The sequence below is a fragment of the Astatotilapia calliptera genome, chromosome 4 (assembly GCF_964374335.1).
Source record: "Astatotilapia calliptera chromosome 4, fAstCal68.1, whole genome shotgun sequence".
NCBI lineage: Eukaryota > Metazoa > Chordata > Actinopteri > Cichliformes > Cichlidae > Astatotilapia > Astatotilapia calliptera.
In genome coordinates, this window is record NC_137425.1 from 6,763,644 (window position 1) to 6,784,908 (window position 21,265).

General features: G+C 40.4%; 1 protein-coding gene across 1 annotated transcript; it reads left to right on the forward strand.

The window, feature by feature from the left end:
- Positions 1 to 214: 214 nt before the first annotated feature.
- Positions 215 to 20,943, forward strand: kcnj19a (potassium inwardly rectifying channel subfamily J member 19a). The gene is made up of 3 exons (XM_026164257.2): positions 215 to 1,030; positions 14,996 to 15,212; positions 19,880 to 20,943. The coding sequence occupies exons 1-3, from the start codon at positions 365 to 367 to the stop codon at positions 20,542 to 20,544; spliced, it is 1,548 nt and encodes a 515-aa protein (XP_026020042.1). The 5' UTR covers positions 215 to 364; the 3' UTR covers positions 20,545 to 20,943.
- The last annotated feature ends 322 nt before the right edge of the window (positions 20,944 to 21,265 follow it).

Here is a 21,265-nt window from a genome sequence, read left to right on the forward strand (position 1 = left end):
CAGCCCACCAGAGGCTGTGAATGGTAGACAACTCATCGTATTTCGTTCCACTGGCGAGTATCACACCAGTTAGAGTGTGGGGAGGCTGAGCAGAGCGCACAGCTACAGTCAGCGATCCTCAGATGTCATGTAAAGTAACTGGCAGAACAGTGGAAATTTTTATCTGAGAGGATGATGACTGTGCTTTAAAAGCACTGAAATACGCACGATTCTTTTTTTTTTTATTCATAGGATTTCATGTGCGCGCTAAAGTGGCCATGGCGCATTTTACGCACTACAGGTAACCAGTGTTTTGGAGGCTAAAACAACCAAAGCATGGATTAAACTGCAAGTATTTTCCCCCACTTTCTTCAGCAGAGCTGAAATGGCGGCACTTCGTAGAAAATTTGGCGAAGACTATCAGGTGGTTAACACAAATCGGGCTTCATCTTTTTCTGCTCCGGTCAAGAAAAAACGCCAGCGTTTCGTGGAGAAGAACGGTCGCTGCAATGTGCAGCACGGAAACCTCGGTGGAGAGACCAGCAGATACCTCTCTGACCTGTTCACCACTTTGGTAGACTTAAAGTGGCGATGGAACCTACTGATCTTCATCCTAACTTACACCATCGCATGGCTGGTCATGGCATCGATGTGGTGGGTCATTGCGTACATCAGAGGAGATTTAAATCATGGCCACGACTCATCCTACACCCCCTGTGTGGCCAATGTTTACAACTTCCCCTCAGCTTTTCTGTTCTTCATCGAGACTGAGGCCACAATTGGTTACGGCTACCGGTACATTACGGAGAAGTGCCCGGAAGGCATAATCCTTTTCTTGTTCCAATCGCTGCTGGGCTCCATAGTGGACGCTTTTCTCATCGGTTGTATGTTCATAAAAATGTCCCAACCCAAGAAACGCGCAGAAACGCTCATGTTCAGTCAGGACGCGGTGATTTCTCTGCGAGACGGCAAACTGTGCCTCATGTTCCGTGTGGGCAACCTACGGAACAGCCACATGGTGTCCGCACAGATCAGGTGCAAGCTTATAAAGGTAAGCTTAATATCGACACACTCGGCTAATAACATAATAATAAATTTAAAAAGAAGCTAAATCTGCAAGAGTAAGAGCAGTTCGTTTTAGACCACATCTCCTTTCATCAGTAAAGCAAATCATGACTTTGAAATAGATGCAATGTAGTTAACTTACACTAACTTGTTAGACTCCCTGCTGATACACTGGAGCTTCAGCAGCACTGCGTTATCTCATCAGCGTGGAGCACTTTCTTTGAAGGCTGGCATCCCGTGTTTTGTTTGTTTTTTACTTTCCTTAAGCTTCCACGGTCATTTATTTTAAGCGTGACTGCACACTTGAATGACAGCTTGCATCGCTGAATCTCTAACCTAAGCCCACGAGGCCAAAGACAAGCTGCAAATTGCTCAAGTATATAACAAGTATATATGGTGAAGCTGAGCAGCAGCCAGATGGGTGCCTCACAAACCACTGAAATAAGAGAGAAAATACTGTGTTGTCATTGGGGGGGGGGGGGGGGGGGGGGGGGGCGCTGCAGTGTGCATGGTCCCTACTGTGTCCAGCATCAGCTCCGCTTCAACTGGTGACACATGGGCAGATAGAAGTGTATCAGTAAGCAGATGTGACAGACAGATGCCCCTCCCCCTTGTGTTTGATAGAAAGTTAGACTCAGTGAATCAGTAGGGAGCTGAGATTGACACACCACAGCAGATCACTGGACTCAGTAAAACAATGCTCTGGAGAGAGAGTGTTAAGACATAAAAAGTATTTAAGGTGATGCATTTTTTTTAAAATTTCCTTTCTGAAATTTAAAAAGAGTTAGAAAGCACTGCAGTGTTTGAATTTAGCTGCAAAAAAAGAAGAAGAAGCTTATGCATTGTTGAAGTGGGTTTGTGCCATTTTGGCTTCAACTTAGCAGATTTTGGGAGAATACAGCTAATAAACCTCAAACTCTAAAAACAGGCAGCAATGCAGAAAATTGCCACAAACAGCACCAAGGTTGACAGGCCCCCCTGTGTTAATTATCGTAATAGAGCTCCATTCAGCCACATCCATGTTCAATGTGCAAAATGGGCCATAAAGAAGACAAACAGCATTAGAGAGGTGCTTGGAGCTTGTTTATATGTGTGTTCTCCTCCGCACAGCTACATCAAGCACAGCATTGGTCAGCTTAATGATGCATTCAGGCAAAGAGGGAGGCAGGGAGGACTGTGCTATTCCACAGTTACAAGCATGGAGAAAGTGAACAACCCCATAGGCAGAAAGTAAAATTGCACATGTTTGCGATGATTTCACTCGCCTACCTTGTAAGACTGAACCATAGGCTTCTCTCCACCTGCGTAATACACCAGTGATAGTGTGAACTGCAGTACATCAGTACACTGGAGCTCAGTGTTAAATTAAGTAAGTTGAAACTGAAGGCAATTTTTTTTAATAACATGGGTATCCAAAACTTAACAAACAGGAGTGTCAATGAGATTGGAACAGACATGAAATCACTAAAAAGAATGGAAACTCCTTTTTTAATTTTATTTTTTTTTAAATGGAGCTGAGGTAAAACCCATTTGCTTCCTTTCCAGACTGCCAGAAATACAATCAGTATATATTCCAAGACCTATGCCAACCCCACATCCTCTTTACACTCCCCCTCTCTGTGAAATACAATAAATACAGCATCCACTGTGTGCTTCTTAGATTTTTTTTTTTTATCATTTTTTGCTCAAGGGCTTTCTGGTCTAACCTTATTCTTTCGCTTCAAAGACTCTCTTACCAAGACAGAATATTTGTAGCAGCACTGCCAGAGTACACACACACAAAGAAAAAAAACTAACAGTCTGGTGAGTCAGTGCACAGACCACAAGCCTTGTTTAGGATTTACATACGTGTAAATATTTATCATCAAATACGATGCTGAATTAAACTACTGCCATAGTTGTATTGTTTTAAGTTGGATGCCTTTTAGTGCAGTCCCTGTGTAGAAATGTTGGTGGTGCTGTTGAACTACAGCCTTTTTTAAGTCTTGCCTCATCATAAGATACCCAAAGACATTAGTGGCAGTGGAATCATTTAACTTGTTTAGAAAGAGTTTAAAAGAGAGGCAGAGTTTAAGAAACTAAAGTGGAATACGCGAACAGCCCTCAAACTTCAGAAATCAAAACAAATGTTTTTACACTGCATCAAAATTCAACTTCAACTGTAAATCTCTATCATTTGAACTGCAAGCAGAAACATAGTTGTATCAGTGGGGTTCAAATACTAAAAACTATTGCAGATTTATCTGGAAAAGCTTTGGACATCTACACAAATCAACCCAGAAAGTTTGTGCCTGCAATACGATGTTCGTTACTCGTTAGTCTTTTGAACTGAGGCGTTTCCTCTTGCTTCTCATAAACTGTAACTTGCAAACTTATAAAGCATTCAACGCCTCATTTACATGCAGAGATGTAAATGAGCGGGTATTTTCTCCTGCTGCCACCAGTGTGGTTAAAGTAGTTCGTTTCCTTACTAAATCTTTTCATTGCGCAGTATTTCTTACCAAACTCATTAAAACAAAAAAAGAAGTGGGACACCACAGATGACAACGATCAGCTTTCCCTCCACTCTGCATGAAGCACTTTAGCCGAATTGAATTTGAAAACACCTGCGTAGCTCCGTTTCCTGTGGGAATCAAAACAAGCATCAAACGAGATTTGCACAAAGCTGAACCAACTCCTTCATCCAGCGCTGCAAGGCATTTTTTTAATGTCTTTAAACAGTGGTGGGTTGTACCAGCACATTTCTCAAGGTTTCTATTATATTAAATAGCATCTTCTCGTCTTTGTAGTGTTTGGAGAACAATTAAATAAGAGAATTTAGGTAAATCCACAGACTCAGTCTTCACTTTACTCTTAAATCATTCCACATTGAAAGTGCTTTTGTCAGCTCATTAAAATGAGAAAATAGAAGAATAAGAGAAAAGTCAGCATCAATAGCATTTTTTTATTTACTTCATCATTTAAATTTAGAACCATGCAACTGTAGGTCTGACTGTCAAAAGAACCATACATTTTAATAAAGATTTTTTTTACCCTAGTGTTCTTATGCAATGCCTTTAATCACTTACCATAAATATTACACAGACAGTTTGATTTATTAGCCCAAAAATGAAAAAATATGAAGGTTACAACTGGGATTAATATGAAATAATAAAGAGAATATTTTTTTTTTTTAAATGTTGATTCAAATTAGTTATTTGTTGCCATTATTTATGCTACCAGTGAAGTCTGACAGAAATAAACACAATATAAATGCAGTGCAGGTAACACATTCAAATATCGTGTGCTGTGGCCGCTGCGCTGATGGTAGTAACATTACTTGTGCAAACTCTAAACGAACAAAAGCTGCCATCGTACTTTGAAATCAGAGTGACGGACAGACCAGCTGTGTCCCTGTCACTAGACAAAAATGTAAAAAAATTAAATAAAAAATGGACGTTGCTTCAGATGAAGGCTCAGACAAAAAGACAGTTCCTTTTTTTCCTGCCTTGTGTTTTCATGAGAGGAAATAAGATGCAAGAGAATGACGCAATTGACCGAAACGCGGATACAATCAAGGGAATTGGGCTGTACCCCTCATGCATATGTAAAAAGAAAGGTAGAGTAGCCTGTTGTCAGACTCCCCAGTTGTGAAAGAACAAACGTAAAGTAATAAGTAACCTTATTTCTGCTTTATTTCTTTGTCCTTTTGTTCTCTGCCAACTAAAATACACTAAAAACCACACAGAAAAATCACATATCAGTCTGTCTCACCTCCTACTGGAATTCATGGACACACCGAGCCTTCATTTGAAAAGCGCCTTGGGCCATCAGCTCACGCCTACGAGCAAAATTTTTGGTTTTCCCTCTCATTTTGGTCATGCCCAAGAAGCCAAAGAGAGGTTTGTGGCTCGTATTAGCAGAGGGGAACACTGCTCACTGCTTTCTTAAGCCAAGAAGAAATCGGCACCGCACTGAGGGACAATTTAGCACAATCTTTGTTAGATAAAGTCAAAAATCAACATTTAACACAGTGTGTTTGCGATGTTCAGACAGGAAGCAGCCTTGTGATTATCCTCTGCCATATATGCTGTTTCTCATCTCTTAAAAATTAGAATTTAAGGGATTCAGCTCAACTTGCAAAAAGTTATTGCTGTTGCTGCTGTGTTTGGAAAGAGCCCTGTAGTACTGCTGTGGATGATCACTGGACATGGAAAAAGGCCTTGAATCCCTGCATTATAAACGAAATAAGGAAAAGACTGACCAATGACAGCCAACATTTAAAGTCCCACCATAAGCAGCTGAAATGCAGCTTTGGAAGGCATCCACAGCAGCCTCAGAGGGCATCCTGGTGGAACATCCAAGCTGAAAATATGACTCTGGTGTAGCTGTGAGGGCGGGAGGTGGGTGTGAGTGTGCAGGACATTGATTGAAAGAGATGGTGAGCAGTGAAACAGCTGGGTAGAGCCTGGCAGATTTTTTTTCTTAATATTTTCACTGTATGAATGGTGCCTTCTATTTCAGAGATATACAAGGGAGTAAAATAGTCGTGGCTGCATATCTCCTCAGAGGATTGCACAGCAGGTTACACAGGCACTAGAACTGGAATTGATTTCCATTTTTTTTTTCTAATAAGAAAAGACTCAATTATACTATCAGGCTGCAGAGGGCTGGAAAAAACAGACCTCGAATCCCTGCATGTATTGATGAGCGAGTCCAAGAGCTGGAAAGTCTGCTCTGTTCATGTTTCTCGTGTGTTTGTATTCTATACTTAAATAATTCAGTCCACACAGGACAGAACATTCTGATGTCGGAGTGTGCATTCTCAAATATACATAAGAACAGATGTACAGCTTGGATTCCCAAGGTTTCTTTCTGAGGCATTTGCTATTGCTCCGGATCTGTAATGTGAAGTTTTTCTTTCTTCTATCAGGGGTAAAGCACTGGACCATTATTTTTGCATAAATACAGCATCTTTAGGCTCCTAACAATACTAAAAGCATGAGCCTCGTTAAAGAATTTTCCACACAAGAAGAACTCACAGGGTGCACGCTGACAACAAACACACATTTTGGCCAAGAACATTGTGACACCATATCTGCCAAAGTCACAAAGTTGCCACATGGAGAATTGAATGGCTTTCCAACCTGGTCTCAGCGTTTCAAGCTACACCTAATCTTGTCTCATTTTAATTTTAGCGGAGCTTAAGCCTCTACAGCGACCTCATCAGTATGACTTTACATGCCTCTGTACTCAGGCAAATGTGGCAGGTTGTTACTTTCCAGTACGCTCTCTACTACTACTGCATATTTTCACGCACCGAGAAAGCAGCAAAGCATCCTTTGGTATTATCTCCACGTTAAGATTTAGCAATAAACTAATTATGAAGCCGTGTGCTGAGTCTAGTGTGGGAAGTTGGAGAAGAGGCGAGGTGTTGGAGCAGTGGAGGTCATGTTGTCTCGCTGTGTCTGACTTCACTGCCAGAGGCTTGAGATTGGATCCCAAAACTAATTAAAGTGAGCTATTTGTTAAACGGTGCACAGTGTACAGTGGAGCAGCCACATGCAGTTGCAGCATAAAAATATAAATACCACTTTTTTGCAGGGAAGGTTCAAAAACGTGAACATGTTTCAACAATCGCCCAAAATTAATCTCAACTCAGAAGATTTTTGGTTTTTGAGGGACTGCATGGGTGTACTACAATTCAACATTAATGGGTTACATGAGTCACAAAAGTGGCTCTTTCTTAATTTGGCTTAACCAACGTGCACCTCTAACCAGATTAAAATCAGGTGTAAGCGCCACATTTTCAATAACTAAAAGGAATTAATTTCCTAACAATATAATTTCTCATGCTTGTATGCAGAGCCCGTTAAGCTGTATGTTAATAATGCCACAAATGAAGCTGTGCAGTAAAGTTAGAGCAGCGCAAACGCACTGCTTATGTTGTCATGGCAATTTACACGGATTCACAATTAGCGAAGCCCATCTTGCACTGCTGCAACTAATAGAACACAGATTAGAAGATTGATTAGTCTATTAGTATGTACTGCAGAGAATTTCCAATTAATAAAATTCATTTTACTTTGATCTCGTCCAAAACTAAACGGATTCTCACGTCTCCTTCATTAAAGGATAGTGTTAGACCTAAATATGCTTCTTTAAGTTTCATGTTTAACTGGCCCGAGCTTAAAGTTTATGGGCGCTAATGTGCACGTTAGAAATGAACGGCAGCATTAAGATTGCGTTTAGAGTAAAAATAAGACCATTAATTTACGAAATTTCAAGATTAACATCTTTCTGCCATCATTCATCTCCCCCTGTTGTGTAGAAGAGAGCCTCTATTAACTTTGTTGTACAGCCCTGAGTAGGTGTCATCTTTGGAAGCTTTTCAGTTGATCTGTGCACAATAGCTGGTCTCACATTATCAGGATGAGCCGCATTTTTCTTGTGCCTCAAGACTCAATTATGTGTGTCCGATTAATGCGCCCATGTGTGTTTGAATAGCTTTCTTTCAGTTCTATTATGTAAAAAGTACACACAACAAAAATATGCAGTCTCAAAGAAAAGTAACCTGGACCTTACCCTCGGTAAAACATGTTAAATAGGAAAACTCTCCTCTTCTCAGTTGACATTTCCACACTCATAAAAGAGCACCTTTAGACAAACGTTCTCTAAAGTGGATAAATCCACCAAAAGCTGGTCTCACAATTCAATTGTGTAATTGTGTGCCTGCTCAGCTCAGTGAGGTTTCCCCTCTGAGCTCTTTCATTAACAGATCATGCAGAGGTGTATTAAACTGTATTTGATTATGATGTAAAAAGCGATTTACAGTAAAGCAGAAATGGCTGCTTGACTGGATAAAGGGAGCTTTTAGGCGAAGCAATGAAAGCTCTATGTAAGTGTTGTTCAGTTATATAAAAGGAGAAAAGTAACACATTTAAATAGAAAAAATGAAATCTTGAGTTGCTGTGGTAGGAACACATCTTGGTGACGATGGTGCAACAAAGGTTCTGCAGAGAAACTGAGCCGTCTTTTATGCTTTTACCAGAGGCTGGCGACATTAAGCGATTCTGCCTTTCAACAGCTGAAAGTGTAGGAAGATGCAGACATTTATTTTAAACCCGTTCGTAAGCAGTCTTAAACACAAGCAGTTGTTTGCAGTTGCAGTCTCGTTTGTAAGAGCAGAAGAACACCATGCAGTCTACCTCAGGTTGTTTCTCCCAATTAATTTAACTTGTGATTTAACTTTTCTAATTAATCTCACTCAGTCTTGGCTGGATTGGCTTGAATGAAATGTTAACCAAGGCTTTTCTAAATCTAATGATTAGGCTGTGCATAACTTGCAGCCTGAAAGCGCACGTGATTTGGACGGATTGTCGGCCGGTCGATCTGATTGCCTATAAGCACCTCCACCTCCATCTCCACTGAGGCTGCTGATTGATGAGGGTCTGGCCGAGCAGGAGTGGAGTTGAGTAGGAAGACCAGGACCCTTTAGGTCTAATCAGTTTTATTTATCACCTGTCTTTATCCATGAGCATCATTCACACCACTGAGACACTTCCACTGCAAGCACAGAGGGGGAAAAAAAAAACGCCTCGCTTTTCTAATGATAATGAGTAGCTGAGTCGTTGATGGGCATGGTGAGCAATCAGACGTGACAGGTAAAAATTCAAAGAGAGATGTTTGTGTGCTCATCCAGTGCTTCTTCTCCCCAAAAATATTGTGGAGAAGAAATAAAAACAGTTCCTGTCTGACTATGTGAGAGCTTGGAGAGAAAAATCTGTTGATTGGTTGAAACAGCATGTCAGATTTACAGGAGGAAAAAAAAGCAGACAAGCTCAGCTATCTCGGGATCTTTGTGCAAGAAGGAGTCTAGGAGAGTGCCAGGGGGCCTTTGTAAGAAGCTTTGCCTGTCAATGTTTGCATACAGTCATCCATCTTTTTAATCTTAAGCGACTAAGACAGAAAGTGAAAAGAAGAATTTCCCTAAGCTAACATGAGATAACCCTCAAAGGAGGAACAATGCCAAATAGTATTCAGTGGCCTGTAAGCACCTGACAAGTGAACAATGCCCGCTCGACACGAAAGTCATTCCCCAACATAAATCCAGACGAGCATCTCATTGATATTCACAGGAGATAGAAATAGAATGCAGTGTTTTCTGGCAATGCAAAACCTGTTTACTCGCACCTTATTCACAGTTTGCATCTGGGAGATAGGACAATATCACCGGCAGGTCAGGATGAAATCGGACTAGGACTAGTAACTGTAGCGCGGGGGGCGGGAAGTACAAAGAAGCACACTAAAAGAAAATTTTCATTAATTAAACTTATTTTTGCAGCACTTCAAACTCAGCAGTAGCTACTTTATTATCTAGTAAAACGAATACAGATTCTAACAATAAATCATGTTTATAGACATGCTGTTTAATATGCACGGTTGTTTGGAGTTTGGATTAATGATTACCTGCTGCAACATTTTGAGATAATTTACACGAGGAAAAAAAATGCAGAACCATCTCTGTGCACCGTCACATTAGCTAAGACTAATATGCAGTCTATGTGCATGCATCAGAAAAATTACCTGATGACATTTTGTTAAACTAGTCAGCATCAGTGTTTCAGATAAATGTGATGTATCGTCTTTGGATTATTTTATAAACAGTTTCTGCTTTTACTTTAGTTTTCCCATTCGGTATAATGCCTTGATTACCTACATTCACGTCATGCTCAGTTATAGCTTAACTAGGCTATTTTTAGGCTAGCTAACTTTAAACTTCATCACATTTAAAGAAGGCACCAAAAACCAAGAGAAACGCTCAAGCAAAGTGTATTTTATTCCATAAACTTTATACTATACATGAAAAAAGTGGGCTTATGTGTTTAAGCTCTCTTGAAGACATGTTCATCTAATGGCCCAGACACAGGAGAATAAAGAAGAGGACAGAAATTTCCTTTGTAGTTTTTAGATGATTCCAATTAATTTCTACACATTTAGCAATCTAAAAGTACTACAGCAGCCACTTTCAATCGCAGTGTGGTTGCATAGGTCCCCTGGTAAAAGGTAGACTGTGTCCAAACAGTCGTGGTTGGATTGGGCCTGATTGTAGTCCCCTTTAGACTAATGAAGGTCTGCTAGTAATTGCTGATTTATAACAGACTGCAAACACTCTGCAAGCAATATATGTAATATGGGGACTCCACTCAACTGGTCGTATTCTAGTTATATTCTTACATGAAAGCAAAGCTGCTTGAGTTCCTGTCTGATTCTGCTGTTAAGATGATGTCCTGGAGCAATGACATCACTAATTTCTGTTTCAAATCTTTGAGATTCTGGCTGGACTCTGAATGTAAGCAGTCTATGTGTATACAAATGGCAACAAAATTGCAACAGACAGCAAGAAATTTGTAAATTTCCACCTATTTATCACTGTTATCACAAAAAATTTAATGGAATTGCAAACTTGACTCCTTCAACCAGGAATCTCTTATTACCACTTTATTGCCATTTTAATGCACCACAGTTGCTTTAATGATGGCAACTGACTCTAAGTGGTCACAGACCCCATTTTTGAAGCAACCATTTCAAAGGAAACATGACTGCAAGTTCATTGCACAGAGTCACAATAAAGGTTGTTTGTGCTGTGGTCTCCAACTGCTGTTTTCTGTCGAGCACCTGTAGCAAGACCGGCATCAGCACATCACCTGGTCTGGTTTATTTCAAGGCCAAATAGCACATCATTATTTATTTCCCTGTTGTTAAGAAGTGGGGTGGCTGTAGCTCAGATGGTAGAGCAGGTCAGCAACTAACCGGAAGGTTGGTGGTTCAATCAAAAATATCCTTGGGCAAGATACTAACCCCATGTTGCTCTTCGATCCATCGGAGTGTGAATGTGCATGAATGTTAGATAGGGAGCACTTAACAGCTTAGAAAAAATGCTCGTGTGAATGGGTGTGATTGGGTGAATGAATTAGTTGTATAAAGCGCTTTGAGTGATCAGATAGAGTAGAAAAGCGCTATATTTGAACCAGTCCATTTACCATTTACCAGAAGTATTCCCTGAATGCTGAAACTTTCAGCAGCTGTCTGCTCTCAGATTTAGGGTTTAGGTTTACATATCTGCAACTTCAGCTACTTTTAGCTACATTCCAAACACTACAGCCCCTCTTCATCTCTCACTCCTTTTCTATTGCAAGTTGAAAGCAGAAAGCTTTCTCTTAGATAAGGCAAGGCAAGTTTATTTGTATAGCACAATTCAACAACAAGGTGATTCAAAGTGCTTTACAGAGACATTAGAAACAAGAACAAATAAAAAGCATGATTTAAAATTGATTAAAACACGCAAATAAACTAACTAACTAATTAACAAACAAACAAACAAACAAACAAACAAACAAACAAACAAAACAGTATATAAAATCAAAACAGATAAAATCAGAACAGTAGATAAAATTAGTAGTTAAATGTAAGTTTTGAAATTTAAGCTTAAAAGTGTGGATTTGGTGCTTTATTCAAATGCAGCTGAGAACAGGTGAGTCTTCAACCTGGATTTAAATAAACTGAGTGTTTCAGCTAATCTGAGGCTTTCTGGGAGTTTGTTCCAGATATAAGGAGCATAAAAGCTGAATGCAGCTTCTCCGTGTCTGGTTCTGACTCTGGGAACTGATAAGTGATAAGATAAGTGTTTAGGCTAAGCATGCAAATATATTTCAACAGCCGTGTCTTTAATTTAATGTGCGCTCTTCAATCAGCTGGTGACCAGTGGGCTGAAAACATCAACAATGAGTCTGCAGACTGGCTTTTTAACCAAATCATGGAGCAAGCATCTGCTTAACTAGCTAACTCCAGTGGATAATTTCTATTCTAGCCAGAGCAAAATTAGTGGTTACTCATTTGGGTCAGAGTAAAACAGAATGGCTTAGATCAGTAAACAGATGACCCAGCTAGGTTAGGGGTGTGTTAAGTAGCCTACAAATGGCCAATTTCCAGTTTCATTGGTGTTTCGGGCAGGGGTGAAAGAGGGGACTGTGTTTTAGTGAATAGTGTATTGATTATTATTAAGATTCACAACAAGAACAAAAGATCCAGAAATGGCAGAAAGCATTACAGAGAAGCTGGTGAGGCTGTGTGGTAGTCTGTGTGGGAGTTCATTATGAAGCTGCGTGGAGCTGAGGTGGAGGAGTAGTGTGTGCTGTTAGGTGGGTGGCTGGTGAGTGACGCATCCAAATAATTGGTTTGAGGTAAAACAATGACCCAAAAAAAGAGAGAAGAGTAGAGAAGGCAGGGTGTCATGTAAAAGAATCTAAAAATTAATCTGTGAAAAGAGTAAAATCATCTTTTTGCAGATTATTTTCTTTGGAGTTAATGACATTAATTTACTTTAAAAGGAGTTTAAGCATCTTTTTTTGATAACTGACTTTAACTGAGCTCCACGATGCCAAAGAAGATATTGTTCCTAATTATCTTAAATGTGGATTTTTGCCAAAATAATCTTTGATTCTCAAGACTTTTTTTTCCCCACCCACACCTGTTTTTATCTTCCCTTCCTACATTTTTTATAGCTATGAAAATATTTCACATTAATTATACAGGGTGGGCCATTTATATGGATACACCGTAATAAAATGGGAATGGTTGGTGATATTAAAGTCCTGTTTGTGGCACATTAGTATATGTGAGGGGGCAAACTCCACAAGATGGGTGGTGACCATGGTGGCCATTTAGAAGTCGGCCATCTTGGATACAACTTTTGTTTTTTCAATAGGAAGAGGGCCATGTGACACATCAAACTTATTGGTAATGTCACAAGAAAAACAACGGTGTTCTTGGTTTCAACGTAACTTTATTCTTTCATGAGTTAGTTACAAGTTTCTCTTTGTTCACAGCCTTTGACATGTCGAAGAGGTTAACACGTGAGGAGCGGATCGAAATTGTGTTGATATCTGGTGAACGCAGTAACCGGGTCATTGCAGCAGATTTCAATGCAAGACACCCTGCGAGACCACCCATCTCCCATGCTACAGTTAGCAAACTGCTTGCTAAGTTTCATGAAACTGGTTCAGTGTTGGATTTGCCAAAATGTGGACAAGAAAACTGTCACTAATGAAGAAACATCAGTGGCTATCCTAGCTTCATTCAGCAAGAGCCCACAGCGTAGGACTTGCTGCATGTCACTGGAGAGTGGCATTAGTCGAACATCAGTGATGGTTTGGTGTGGTATATGGGGTACAACGATAGTGGGTCCATTCGTCATCAATGGAAACCTCAAGGCCACTGGATATTTGAAGTTGCTACATGATGATGTGTTTCCCTCTTTATGCACTGAAGCTGGCACGTTCCCTGAGTTTTTCCAGCAAGATGGTGCACCACCACATTATGGGTGCCAGGTCCGAGCATTCCTAGATGAACAGTTTCCTGGAAAGTGGATTGGTCGTCGTGGGCCAGTTGAATGGCCCCCAAGGTCTCCCGATCTGACCCCCTTAGACTTTTGTCTTTGGGGTCATCTGAAGGCAATTGTCTATGGTGTGAAGATACGAGATGTGCAGCACCTGAAACTACGAATACTGGATGCCTGTGCTGGCATTTCTCCTGCGGTGTTGCTATCAGTGTGTGAAGAGTGGGAGAAGAGGGTTGCATTGACAATCCAAGACAATGGTCAGCACATTGAACATGTTTTATAAGTGGCCAGAAACTTGTAAATACAGTAACTCATGAAAGAATAAAGTTACGTTGAAACCAAGCACACCATTGTTTTTCTTGTGACATTACCAATAAGTTTGATGTGTCACATGGCCCTCTTCCTATTGAAAAAACAAAAGTTGTATCCAAGATGGCCGACTTCTAAATGGCCACCATGGTCACCACCCATCTTGAGGAGTTTGCCCCCTCACATATACTAATGTGCCACAAACAGGACTTTAATATCACCAACCATTCCCATGTTATTGCGGTGTATCCATATAAATGGCCCACCCTGAAGCTTTTGAAAATCGGAAAGGCTTTTTGCAGCAGGATGTCAGAAAATGTCTTGAAATTTAAAAGACTTTGTAATAACAGGTGAAACAGACTGCTAATTGAGAAAATGTGAAGAGAAAAGGTGAACAGATTGATTAGACAGAATAAGACAGGAAAGAAGAAAATACATCCAGGACCCCGGTGCTGAGCTCTAACATCATCTGGGCAATTAAATGCTTCCGCACCAGTTAACGCTCTGTGGGAAAGTCCTGTCCAAACACAGCTGTCTCATACGTCTGCCTGCAAGTTCTCCTAGAAATCAATGTGAAGCGCAAAGTCTGTGGACATGGCAAACAAGATAGCACAGAGAGAGAGTGAGGGATTATATATAGAGAGTGAGAGAGTTATATATTTTAAGAGAAATGCATTTTCTCACCTTTTGACTCATGAAATTTTGGAACACTTATTAATTAGATGAAAGTAATAATATTTCTATAGTCTATCGGTCTGCTTTTAAAATATCAGTTGAGTCTGGACCACTATACTCGAATTAATTGATGTTATTTCAATCTGCTGTCCTTTAGATTTGAAGGTAGACATCAACTACAAAACCCAGCACAGGAGAAAGCAGGCAGCATTGAGAACAGCATGAAAGGAGTAGTTGGAGCAGAAGTGGGTTGCAAAGCAGTTTGCAGATGGGCAGAAAGTACAAGCATGCTAAAGCAGCTTAAATAGTTTTTCATATACAGCTCAATTACAAATGAGGTACTTAACTTGCCACACTTTTCCATTGGACTTGTAATACTGGGCATTTTAACATTGTCATAAAGTACCAAGTAGAATACAAAAATATTTCATTTATAGGTGGACAGAAGAACTCAATTGACTTTTTAAAGACTACATGAATGTAATTATCACTTCCCTGTCTCTTTCTTTTATTTTTGTATCTTTTTGTTTTGCTTTCTTTACACTTTCCTCTGTCTCCGTCTACTTATGTGTGACTTTTATCTTTCAGTCTCGTCAGACACCTGAGGGCGAGTTCCTGCCTCTGGACCAGTGCGAATTGGATGTAGGCTTTGGAACGGGTGCAGACCAGCTCTTTCTGGTATCCCCTCTCACCATTTGTCATGAAATTAATCCCAAGAGCCCCTTTTTTGACCTATCCCAGCGCTCTCTCATGAGTGAACAGTTTGAAATTGTCGTTATCCTCGAGGGCATCGTTGAAACTACCGGTGAGCAATCTTACGTCATTTCTTTAAACTGTGTCCTTCCCCATTCCCATTGTTTGTTTTCTCTCCCCGCTTTACTCACTCCCAATCTAAATGTAAAGTCCAACATTAATAACAAGCCACATAACGCTCCTATCAAATAGATACTCATAATCTGGAATCTAATTTCCCCACCTTCCCAGTTTGGCATATTTGAACAGCACAAGAACTGGAGAAACCAAGGATGACATCAACACATGAGAATGACGCACTGATTGAATTTCAAGGGATATTTTATTTCTGCAGAATTAGTTTATGTCTACTCTATGCATAATAAAACCCTGTGGTCATAGATGCGTGTGTCACTTTGATGAATGAGGTTTTAGTTGAAGTTCCACTCAATTTTTCACATGACAGCTGAGCGCAGAAGTAATTCAGAGGGTGTGAGACACTGGTATAAAGCCGCTGCTGTACGCTACAGGCAGCCATGCTGGAGTACCCTCAGCAACAACACAGATCTCTCTGTTGCATATTTAACACAATGATTCATCCCAAAAGTCCAATACAAATAAATCCATCCTCCTCTTTTCTTTTCAGCCGTGCTTCTAGGCATCCCCCCATAACCCTGCCTGTGTCACTGTTGTAGGAGAAACCATGGAGCTGAATAGGCTTAGAGCAGAAGGGAAGGATCAGCGGGAAGTGAGAAGCCAGGCAGGCAACACGGCTGTGCTCTGTTGATAACACCATTAAATCAGGGTGCAGCTAGAAGTCTAGTGTCGCAGTGCACAGCACTCGGAGCTGAGGAGTAGAAGAGGAAAGCCCTGGAAGTGTCACCTACAATTGTCCACAATATGCTGTCAACTGTATGGAAAAGGAATGCTTAAAAATAATAACAATAATAAAAATAAGCATATTTTTAAAATGTCATTTCCGTATGTGCATCTTCACACTAACCCACATCCCATTACCCCAAACACATTAACAGCTTCCCGGTATATCCAGCTGCTGCTGACACAGCTGTTCAGCTTGTTGATCGTCTCTCCTACTCATTCACTTTGTTTCAACCAGACTTGACAGATTACCATGCAGTGGCTCTAATTCTTGTCAGTTTTAGTTTATGTCTTCAAGGCATTTTTTTTTCTGTTTTCAACAATGTGACAAAACTACTTAATTTCATTGCTGATAAAAAAAAATTCTGACAGCTAAAATCAATTCCAAGCTCTCGTTTATGTCTGATTTTAAACAACGAGTTATAGTTAGTTTCTTCTGTGTGGCAATAGAACAGGATCACATGGGTTGTCGCTTGAACCCAGCATCACACAAGATCCATGCTGGTGCTGACTTCTGGCAACCTAATGAGATGAAAACTGAGAATGGCAGAATTTGTTAGCTCTATATAAGAAACTATAAAACTAAAGGGCAGTCAACATGGCATAAGATTTTTTTTTTGTCCTTTTAATGGTATATTGACTTCATCTTTAGGCTGCCCCTTGACAATATGCAGATGACGTGCAACTATGTAAATTCGCTGACCCTAACATAACACTCAGCAAATGAAGTTGATGTACTCTCTAACCTCTGCCAGTGTCAGGAATTTTACATAAAGTCTTGATGTGCCGAGGGCTTTTATTTTTATGCAAAAAGCAGTAGACATTAACCAGAATACCTAAAGTATGCTTAAATGATGAACCTTAACTAGCATGCCTGTCAGACTCGACCCAAAAGCTTCCATTGCATTGATATTACTGTTGTCTTGTGCAACTATAATCAACTGAAGTTCAGTTTTTTACTGGTAAGAGTGGAGAAAATGCTGGAAAATTATCCTAAACTTGCAACTGCAATTAAAGCTGAGCCTTAAGGCAATTAGAAAAAAAATACAGAAATGGTGAAGAGTTTCTGTGGATGAAGATGAGTCGTGTGCCTGGAATAGCATCAGGTTATGACATAACACAGAACATATCATCCCTCAGAGGGACTGGATCAGACTCCTACTCTTTAGCCAACTGTAGTGTTTCACAGAAGAGCTCAGGTTGTAGCAAAGCCATTGGATCAGAAAAGAAACTCAAACTAAGTGATTATTGATCACGAATGACCTCCAACAAACATCCAAAAGTCAAGAAAATTACTTTACAAGCCTCAGGTCAAATGGAAAACGTGTACACAAAGCAGACGCACAGGCACCCCCATTACTAGAAATCTTTGCTTAATACATCATCTATAATTTAGGCCCTCCACCAGAGCATGATGAAAACTGATCCCAGTTTGCCAACAGATGATTTTCTTCTAGCTGGCCGAAGACTGAAGCTGCAATCAACACAGAGAGTTAAATAAAGACAAGTAAAGACAGAACACATGCCATGTTGTTTTGATGTAAGAGCATCACGATGATCAGATTTAAATGAGCAATTATCACAACCAGCTTTGCCTAAACCATCTGCCAACTTTAGCCACCATTAATGGAAGAAAATGTGAAAATAATTTACCAGATCAAGGAAAGATAAACTTACAAAGCTTATGAAATCCAGGAAAGAAATATATGCATATATATATATATATATATATATATATATATATTAGGGGTGCAACGATACACAAAATTCACGGTTCGGTTCGGTTCGATACTTTGGTGTCACGGTTCGATATTTTTTCGATACAAAAAAAATGTTCATGCCGTTTTAATTTGTCATTTATTAAAATTATAAATATATATTTTAACTCAAAAGTACAGTTTTTAAATTTAACCCTAACCCTTGTGCGTGTTTTTTATTTTGACAGCGAATGCGCACGTGCGGACCACTTATGTGCAGCCCTGGTTATTTAGCTCGTCATATTGCAGCCACAGAAATTCTTTTGTCCATGAAACCATAAAGCTGCACTTTCTTTTTGCCTTATAGTCTGATTTGTCATAACTTTTCCGTTTTGTGGTAAGCTTTTCTTTGGCTGTCACTTCTTCACCCTGACCTGTCTTATTTGGCTCAGCAGAACTAAAATATATATCTGTCTGTGAAGGTTCTCAGTCATCCAGGTCATCGTAGTCAAATATAAATCTTGCTGCTTTTACACACGCACTCACATAAGCTCAGCGATTCTCTGCGCGATCAACCTCTCACATGTTTAAGCTGCGGGAGATTTCACTTGTCATGTTTGCATAGTAAGCTAACGATTAATAAGACGATGTCAGAGGAATTGGTGCGCAAATTATCATCACTCACAGATCAGTGCTGTCGCTCTCTATACACAGTTTGCGCGATTGCAAAGTGAAAGCAAAAAAACAAGCGCAAATTCAAACGCGATTTCAATATGTCACATATTGACAGTGGCTCACCGATGCCAATGACATAATTACCCAGCTACATTTCCGAAAGAATGCAAAAGCATTGACATATATTTTTCCTTCCTACAATAGCCCGACGGGCAGGGAAGAGATAGATTTTGGTAGCCCGACTGAAAAAATCGCTAGCCCCGGGACGTTGAGCTAGCGATATTGCGAGCCCTGTATCTGATTGAGGAATCACTCATCTTTGGAAAAGAGAGTTTATTACAGAGAAATGTCTCTTTCCAAAATAAAAGCTATACTATCCGCTTCTTCTGGGCTATATTCTCAGCAGCATATTAAACAGCTGTCTAAATGACTCGGCTAAAGTTAGTAGCATGCTTGCTTGTTTTTTTTCTGCTTCCACTTGTCTTTGCACTAGGATGATGTCGGTGTAAATGTGCAGTCATATTCGTTGTGTTCCCACTAGTGCTTTCAGGTTAATCTCGTTGAAATGACCTTAACGCCACAACACGGCAAATCTCCGTTAACGAGCTACTGCCGATCACCCGTGCATGGGGCTAGACGGCCAACACGTTAACGAGCTAACTGCGCTAACACACTAGTTCCCACCCATGTAATTGAGCATTGCATGGCACATCCAACATACTGTTTTACTTTAGTCCATGACTCGCTTACCTTCAGGGTCATACGTCACATGAAAACCAAAATAATTCCAAACGCCAGATCTGAATGAGAGTGGGGGAGGTCCATGATGTAAGGAGAGCTTAACTTCTGTCTCGCTAGCTTGCCCTGCGCTCTTCCTTCTGACGATGCTGTCTGTGTTGAGCGCTCAGTGAATCTGCGTTCGACTACTCCGCCTAGGCTGCACTGTCGACCCTAGGCGGAGTAGTTGAACGCAGATCCACTGAGCGCTCAACACAGACAGCATCGTCAGAAGGAAAGTTGATAAAATAAATTACAAATTTTGTATTGTTCGATACATATGCGTACCGAACCGAAAGCACTGTATCGAACGGTTCAATATCGATACGAATATCGTTGCACCCCTAATATATATATATAATGATCTTCATCTCACATATTCCATTACAGTACATCAGTATTGGAACATGGCAAGCTTTGAAAATAAAAACATTAGGGTGTAAAAGCCTCTTGTTACTTTTATGAACTGGGAAATGCAATAGCCCTTTCATGTGGGTTTATTTTAAATCTTCTAGTACGTGACTAAACTGAACTGGATAATCACACAGAGCAAAGCATGAAGCTGTCATCACAAGAAATAAAGGAGAGAGGAAAGAGATAGCATGCAGTGATGCCGATCCTACAGATTCCTCGTTATCAGCCTATAATTGTTTTGCTGAAACCCCATTTAATAGCAGTTATTAAAATTATTACTGCCGTCACTCTCTTCTAGGTATGACATGCCAGGCAAGAACGTCATACACTGAGGATGAGGTTTTATGGGGCCATCGTTTCCTACCAGTAATGTCCCTGGAAGAGGGTTTTTTCAGGGTCGACTACTCTCAGTTCCACAGCACGTTCGAGGTGCCGACACCACCGTACAGTGTCAAGGAGCATGAAGAGAAAAATTCTCTCCCATCGCCTCTGTCTACTCCTACCCCCGCACTGACTGAGAGCCACGGTGCCCGACGTGACCGCGTGTTTTCTGTGGATTGTATTAACACTACTGAGGAAAGGGGCCATCATGTAGGGACTGGGGTTCGACTTCCAAGCAAATTGCAGAGGATGAGTTCATCGGGGAAGGAGGACCTTCAGAGGAAAGTGCTTATGCTTAGCTCCCAGCACTCAGAGAAGGCCTGCAGCACCGGAGACCTCCCCCTAAAGCTGCAACGTCTCAGTTCCTCACCTGGCCCCGAGGCAGCAAATCGTCTAGGGTTAAAGTCTCTCAAGGTGGGCTTTGAACCCATGACCCAGTCAACTGGAGACCTGTACCAACACAGCCTGCCATCCACGCTGTCCCCTGCTCCGGTTCCCATGCACAGCCCACTTCTTTCAGCCGGTGGGAGGTTGGAGGATAACTTGCCACCAAAGCTAAGGAAGATGAATGCCGACCGCTGAAATCCAGACAGTCCTGGACTATAACAACATACAGACAGTGACCTCTGACCACAAACACATGAAAAGAAGAGTCAAAGATGTACTTTACCCTTGGAGGCTTTGATTAAAACAAAAAAACAAGAGGTTTATTCATTTTTATTTCTTGAGACTAAATCTTTACTGGAATTACTGTGATTTTGTGCTTAGCAGAGGCTATGCTATTATTAATTTACGCTTTGGTACACAAAACCAGAAAACACAAACTTTGAGCTTAAAGCAAACTTGATTATTCTGCAAGAGTTGTGCATGTATACACTAAATCCATTGTTTAATGTATGCACCACTACACTTAACTGTCAATCTTAGTTTTATCTAAATATAAATTATATTAAGATGATAATAAATGCTGTTTGATCTTTCTCTTTATTGTGTTTTTATTACCGCCCCCCCAGAATTTATTATGTTTACATTAAAATTTTTAGTGCTGCAATTCTGCCAAATATCAATAAGTAATCCAGCAGTGCGATGCAATTGTAGCTTTAATAGGCTGTTGTTAATGCCCGTAATTTTACCACATTGGCAAGCGACACTATGCAGGAACAATCCCATAACTCCGTGGTGCAGTAAGTGGCTATCAGAGAGAGGGAGATGATAATGAGATACACTGCTGTTAAGATGGAAAATATAAATATGTGTTTATTGGAGAATGGAAGCTGATTATAGATGACCTGTTATTGCAGAC